The sequence below is a fragment of the Alosa sapidissima genome, chromosome 6 (genome assembly GCF_018492685.1).
Source record: "Alosa sapidissima isolate fAloSap1 chromosome 6, fAloSap1.pri, whole genome shotgun sequence".
In the NCBI taxonomy this organism is placed as follows: Eukaryota; Metazoa; Chordata; class Actinopteri; order Clupeiformes; family Clupeidae; genus Alosa; species Alosa sapidissima.
This window is the reverse complement of record NC_055962.1, coordinates 15449671-15456845: the sequence shown is the minus strand read 5'-3', so window position 1 is coordinate 15456845 and position 7175 is coordinate 15449671. Positions and strand designations below refer to the sequence as shown.

At 40.3% G+C, this 7175-nt stretch overlaps 1 protein-coding gene across 1 annotated transcript; it reads right to left on the bottom strand.

The window, feature by feature from the left end:
• Window positions 1-4311: 4311 nt before the first annotated feature.
• LOC121711824 (rho-related GTP-binding protein RhoB-like) lies at window positions 4312-5912 on the bottom strand. The gene has a single exon (XM_042095668.1). The coding sequence runs from the start codon at window positions 5735-5737 to the stop codon at window positions 5150-5152; it is 588 nt and encodes a 195-aa protein (XP_041951602.1). The 5' UTR covers window positions 5738-5912; the 3' UTR covers window positions 4312-5149.
• Window positions 5913-7175: the final 1263 nt, after the last annotated feature.

The window sequence follows — 7175 nt, the reverse complement described above, 5'->3', positions numbered from 1 at the left end:
GCTGATATTTGTGCAGATTATGTATACTTGTACAGATAGTTTATGCCAGGGAAATGACAGACATAAGTCCAGTCATTTAAGTTTATTTTGATATTTAGAGTTAAGTTATTTATTTAAAAAATACTGATTGGATTTTTTTGTCCTCACTGGCATACCTGCACCAAGGTAAATAAATCATTGCCATTTTGAAACATCATCACCATCTCCATTCCTTCGATCGCTGCACCGCCAGCTAGGCAACACTCATGCAGGCTAGGCAACACTCATGCAGGCAACTGCATTTCAGCTAGGCAACACTCATGCAGGCTAGGCAACACTCATGCAGGCAACTGCATTTCAGCTAGGCAACACTCATGCAGGCTAGGCAACACTCATGCAGGCAACTGCATTTCAGCTAGGCAACACTCATGCAGGCTAGGCAACACTCATGCAGGCAACTGCATTTCAGCTAGGCAACACTCATGCAGGCAACTGCATTTCAGCTAGGCAACACTCATGCAGGCAACTGCATTTCATGTGTTCATCAACACAGGCTACATTCAGACAATTGTGCAATTTCCGTAACTAAGAAATTAGACTTTGGCTCAGTGTCTGTACTTTTGTGTCCTAAAAATGATTACATCAGATTAATTCCAATAAATTTGGAATAGCACGCCTCTTTCCCTTTGGTGCTCCCCACGGCAATTACAGAGAAAATGACACTTGTTTGTATTGATCACAGAAAGATTTGACCTCACAGAGCAAGGCACAAATCCATATCTCTTTTTACAGCCACTGAACATTCCCACAGAGGGAAGCGGGACTAAATTAGGATTGTACTTGCTGTGAGTGATTTTTCTGTGAAATTCTACTTGATGCATCAGTAATGGATTGTAATTGTTGAAGCTGTAATTGTTGAAATTATGTATTTATTTTGTTTATTTAACATTTGTTTGTTGTTTAAAGCTTTCGTTGAGACACTCTTGTTTTTTTTTTTATCTCACACAAAACAAGAACACAAGCAGTTGTCAATTATTATCCTCACCAGTGTTCCATCAAAAGGCACAAATCACATGTAGCCTCAAAAACTCATTGATCAAAACAGAGGATGCATGTAGACAGAAAGGTGGACTTGCTGGGGTGAATATTCAGCACTGTTTTGTCTGGCCCCAAGTAACAGCCTCTATTTGACAAAATTACCCAAACTGAGAAGAGAAAGACTCGTCTGTGATGTGTCTCCATCTGGTGATATAAAAGACCGTTGGTCTGGAAAATTCACACCAATTTAGGTCTTCATTGTGGTACTGGTCAAGGAAAATTTTACTTTCACGCCGACTCTTAAAGAGACTTTTTAGTAAGGTTCAAGGTGGTGATGTTGCTTTGAACATCTGAGTAACACTGTGATTGTACTACATGACCATTAATTTTGCTTTGTGCTTTTTGACCATGATTAGCTCAGTTCTGCCCCTCTCAGTCCAGAGAAAGAGATCAAAGCAGGATACATACATGAGTGTGAAAGTTCATTGGACACTGTGTTCCTTTCCTGAATGTAAACAAAAGGGTCAAGGGCAACCATGTCATGTTGGGAAAGAATGTGACTTTTAAGTCAATGGCCATGAAATCCCCTCCTTCAAGCCCCCATCTGATGTTGGCGTGAAAGGGAAAGAGTGGAGGCCGGTGCGTTGCACAGTGAGTGACCTCCTGCTGGCTTTGCAGGGAGCTGGACAGAAGAGAAGAATGAGGGGATGTTGCCATAATGTCTGCCGCTCTAATGCCTGCATGCTATAGCGTTGTCAGTCGCTGACTCCCTCATGCTGCCTCCCACCCTCTCTCAGGCCTCTCAGCTGGTCTGGGTTACATAATCTATAAAGTGGTCAAGGTAAATGGAAAGAAAAAAATGACAGGTTTCCCTGTCCCAGTCCCTCATTGAACCCAGTTTTAGAAGACAGTCATGTGACTGTTTATTTGTGGTAACTGTTGCCTGTATAATGGGGAGGGTAAGTTATCTAGATAACAGTGGCTTTTGTAAAATATTATAAATGACTGCCTTATTCAAGTATGGTCTGACTAATAGGCATAAACTGTGTGTGTGTGTGTGTGTGTGAGAGCAAGAGAGAGAGAGAGAGAGTGTGTGTGTGTGTGTTTATTTCCAAAGAACATAAGAGGTGGGTGGAAGGGGAAGGCTCTGTTGTTGATAAACACTTCTTCATTATTACCATGCGACCATATGGGGACCTACTCTGTGTCATATCTCCTTCCTCATTATCCAAATTAACTGGAGTGAGATTGGATTTCTTTTGTTTGCTGTTACTCATGTAATTGCATTACAGGTTGTTTGTGAAAAATGGTTATATATTTTTGCATTATGGTTTCAGGACTATGTTAGTTAGATGTGTGGCTCATAGTTCATAATATGCAAATATACACAATGAAATGTTAAACTATTTAAGCATGAGTATGTACTTCAGTATAGCTGTTTACACAACATATCCCACTATGAAGCCCTTGTTTTGTAGTAAACACTGTACAGATTTGAACACTAACAGAAGGGGATCCAGTGAGAGGAGCTGTTACACACACACACACACACACACACACACACACACACAGAAAGAAAGAAAGGAAATGTTTTCATTTCCACATGCAGGTCTCCGGAACTTGGGCAAAATGACTCAGCCAGCCTTAATAGAGGTTTTCAACAGTTCCCCCTTTAGTTTCAATGGACCACACCTATCCGTTCTAACAAGATATTAGTACATTTGAGACCAATAAATGTTGCTGGTATACATTTCAAAAGCCTGCTAATCAACCAATCATCTCTATGAATCCACAATGCAAGTGAATGCAGCTCCAGGTTTTAGCCCACACATGTACTGATAGGGAACCTCATGACAGGCTGTAGGGGGCTGTGGAACATGTGGATGCACATGTTCGCCACTAGCCCAACACATGCTCATGAAGAGTCTGGAGCCCTGGTTGCATGCTAACCCTATAACCGTGGTAATATAATGGGATAGCCTGACAACTAAAAGCAAACTTGACAATTGACAATGAGGAAAGGCACTAAAATGTTTAGATAACAAATAAATGTGTAAAAGTTACTCTGTTGTAAACTGAAGGTATTGGTAGATTTTGTTGTTGTTGTTCATGGTCTGAACAGAAAGCTGCCACTCTGTCATCCATTAAAAATGACCTCATGCTTGAAACAATCTGCTGCAGACATCGGTGCATTCAAAAGTGAATTTTTGAAATTCAGGTTTATAGCCAAAAGAAAATATAAAGGAATACAATTCCTTGATCTTGAGAGAAAAAGTAGTGTCCAAGGAAACTGGAAACTGTCTTCCTCTACCTCGTCAGGAGTCTATTATTTCTGTTGATCACTTTATGTCTAGAGGATAAACAAGCTTGCCCCTATGTGTAAATATGAAACTCACATACATTCATGCTACAGACATAGTCTTATTATATGGTGATGATCAAGTTTGGGTGGAATTTCAGTTTAAACAGAAAGCTCATTCTTTAAAAGGACCAATTGTTTGCTGTTATGCCATGTTGTGCAGTATGTCCATAGAGTTATAATCACTAAGACAGATTGAGTTTGGCTGAGAGAAATGTATATAATCTTAACTACATTGTTATTTGGCTATCTCATCCATTCTGCCCAACTGACAACCTTGCCATGTCCATCTCGATCCCTGAAATGGATACCTCTGAATTGGGTTGTTAAAAACAGTTTTGCCTGAATAGAGAGCAGATATTTCTGGAAATCGTTTGAAAAACATGGGTCCAGGATGGCAGTAGAGTGATTTTAGGCTTGCCAAGACCTGGTTGTTATTAAGAGATTAAGAGCCCTATCAGACTAGGAAGTTTGGTTTATATATAGTGTACCAGACATAACATTTAAGTAAGTGCAGAGACTGTAGTCTTGCACATGAAGGAAGATAACAGTGCCCTCTGAGATCAGTCAGAGTTTAAAATATAACCCCCCAGCCATTGCTTTTCCTGTTTATCCAAACGACATCACCAGACGCTTCATTGTCTAATGAGTTCTTATTTCCTGCAAATGTCCCCACTTGCTGTTTGCAGCCGTTATAGTCAATATCAAAGGAATGCAATTTATATAAAATATGTAATAAAATAAGTAGGCTAGTTCCCTGACTGGTCATTTTAAATGTAATGGATTTCAACTGAGGTACAACTAGGTTGCAGTTTATTTAGATCACGCAATAAAGTAGACCCTACTTCAACGTACAACTGTAAGGTTGCTTTATGGTATCTGACAATTACAAGACTTTGCCAGAGAATTAAATATTAGAAGGACCAATTACGTTATTTTCAGGTAACACAAGTGGTCTTTATTCAGGTAATTTGAATTAAGGACATTTCAGGTTTTCTTCAAAAAGTCCATATTGATACATCCACAGAGGATACAAAAATATTGCACTATAAAAGTGTTCTCAGTTGTGGCACATAGCAGACAATGGTTGACAACTTGCAGTCCGTTTTCCAGCAGCAGAAATGCTGGAACTGGGCCTGTGGTCATAAAACATAACCTTGAAAAGAAAACAAACAAACAAACAAACAAAAAACACTCCAGTGAAATGAAGTAGCCAAGTGAAATGGTTTTGTTTCATTCGGAAACCCACAAATATCAGGCTTCAAAATATTTGAATAGGCTAGGCCTAACAGGCAGTATAATTGTCGCAGACAATAGTTCATTTTAACAATATTTAGCCTACTGTAAACAAAAAGGGTTGTTCAACATATGTGCACCCAACATCCCACAGATTGTAGTCTAGGCTACAGTCTTTTATGTCAGACTGTTTTTTTTTAATGTCAACACCAGCGCTAAAAACCACTAAATGGTTCAGTAGTGTGCCACTTTTATTCATTTGTTCCCTTTTTTGGATTTAGTAGGATAATAACACTGGTCCATACCCCATGCGCTTCACTCTCTTGGCACATTAAACAAAGGTTCAACACAAAGAGTCCTGATGCTGACTCGAAGCAGGCCCAATGCTGTTTTAACTATTTCCCCCTGACATCATTAGTTGGGACACAAGGAGCCTTGTGAATAGGCAGGCACCAGTCAGGACGTGGCATGAACAGTCAGAATAGTTCAAGACAACAAAATTCCATTGTATGCTTATTTGGCTGTTCAGTAAAGTCCTCACAATAGCAGACAACAATTTGTGCAACTACCATTTTGACTTGGTCGTTGTAGGGCGGCGCGTGTAGCGGTCTCGAACACTTCGCGTACCCCGTCTTTGGTTTTGGCTGAACATTCCAAATAGTCGTAAGCCCCGATGCGTACGGCCATGGCTCGTCCGTCTTCCGTTTTCACGGGCTCTTGTTTCATCCTCGACAGATCGTTCTTTACGTTCTCGTCGTTCCGTAAGTCCTTTTTATTAGCCACTAAAATTATGGGGACGTTCGGGCAGAAGTGTTTGACTTCTGGCACCCACTTTTCAGGAATGTTTTCAAGAGAGTCTGGACTATCCACCGAAAAACACATCAATATGACATCTGTGTCCGGGTAGGACAACGGTCGGAGCCTGTCGTAGTCCTCTTGTCCAGCAGTATCCCACAGTGCTAGCTGCACTTGTTTCGTGTCCACCTCAATGTCCGCGACATAATTCTCAAATACAGTTGGGACGTAGACCTCTGGAAACTCGTCCTTGCTGAAGACGATTAAGAGGCAAGTTTTCCCACAAGCACCGTCTCCTACCACGACCAATTTCTTGCGAATATCTGCCATGACTAAAGAGTCACATTCAACTGAAACACTGTCTATTTCAGCAAGTAGGTTATTTGATGGAATACAGGTCCACTCCTCGGGTACCTTAGTTGCTTCGTTTCAGGTCAAGTGAAGAGTAGACAGCTGTACACATCCACACCGTCTTGATTTCATTCCCTTCCTTTATATTGGATCGAATGTTTTCTTAATATAGCAACCCAATCGGAACTATGAGCGTGATGTCACCCTTTGCAAAACCATCTCTGATAGGACCATATTCGGAGGCGGAGTTTCCAGTGTGACAACCATCAGAACTCTGGGAGATGTGTGCGTGAAGATTTAGGCTGTCACATAGAACATTTCACTTAGGCTACACAATTAAGTGATAATATCTACGATACAGTAGATGGACGAATAAATGTAACCTTATATTAATGACAATATAACTAAATACTAACATTGACGTAGGCTTACAGATATGTCAGGCATTCAACTGACAGCAATCTATGACAGCAGCCTATTGAGACAGTGGCATTAGGGTAGGGCTAATTGTTTATACTGGACAGACAATGGTCTATATGAGCTAGAAGAAGAGATTGTGGTGTCAGTTTGAGAATTTATGTTGCTAGATGGCTACACCATGGTAAATGTGAGACACAATGTGTTTTAAACAATACTTTACATTTGGATGATATATAGGGGTGTAGGTATATAAAACTGAACCAGTGAGATGAATTATAGGTTACATACGGAATGTGAACACACATTAATTTAGGCTATATCAATTGGCCTGACACTGAGTTTTTATAGGCCTATGTATCATAAGATAGGCCTGTGTACATTTTGGTATAGCCTAATATGCTCATATAAATTAAAGTTTTGTATGGGTGTTGCTACAGATAGTAAACAATGTCTTCATCTTTATAGATAATTGTTTGTTGAACTGCCTGTAGCGCAGGCCTGGACCTAAAACAGGAAAAGCTGTTGATATGCAGATGCGCCAAAGTTCACATGCTCATGAACAGGCCTTTTGTTCTTCCTGGTGCTGATCGAAGACCACGTTGGCGAAAAAGTGCATTTGATCTGTGTTCTTCAGGTTAATTGATAATGTTTCTGCGAACCTGACATTTTAGTGCGCAGGTCTAGCGTACAATATGCATTCAGTCTGCGGGGAGGGCACTAGCGTGATACTCCAAACTCCTACATAGCTAGCACGTTCAAACCTAAATCATTAAAACACCGATCTCCACGGAAACAAAACAAAATAGCTGGATTGTCGACAACAGGGTATTTTTAAAACATCGGTATTCAGCGAAAAATACTGCGTGTAAGTACTAAGAATGTATCTAATTGGTACCACATTATATATATTCCAGAGAAATAACGTGGATTATTGCTTTGGTCGCTGAGTATTTCCCCCTTTTGTTTAGCGGGTAAGGCCCCTCTGTTTAGAACTTGG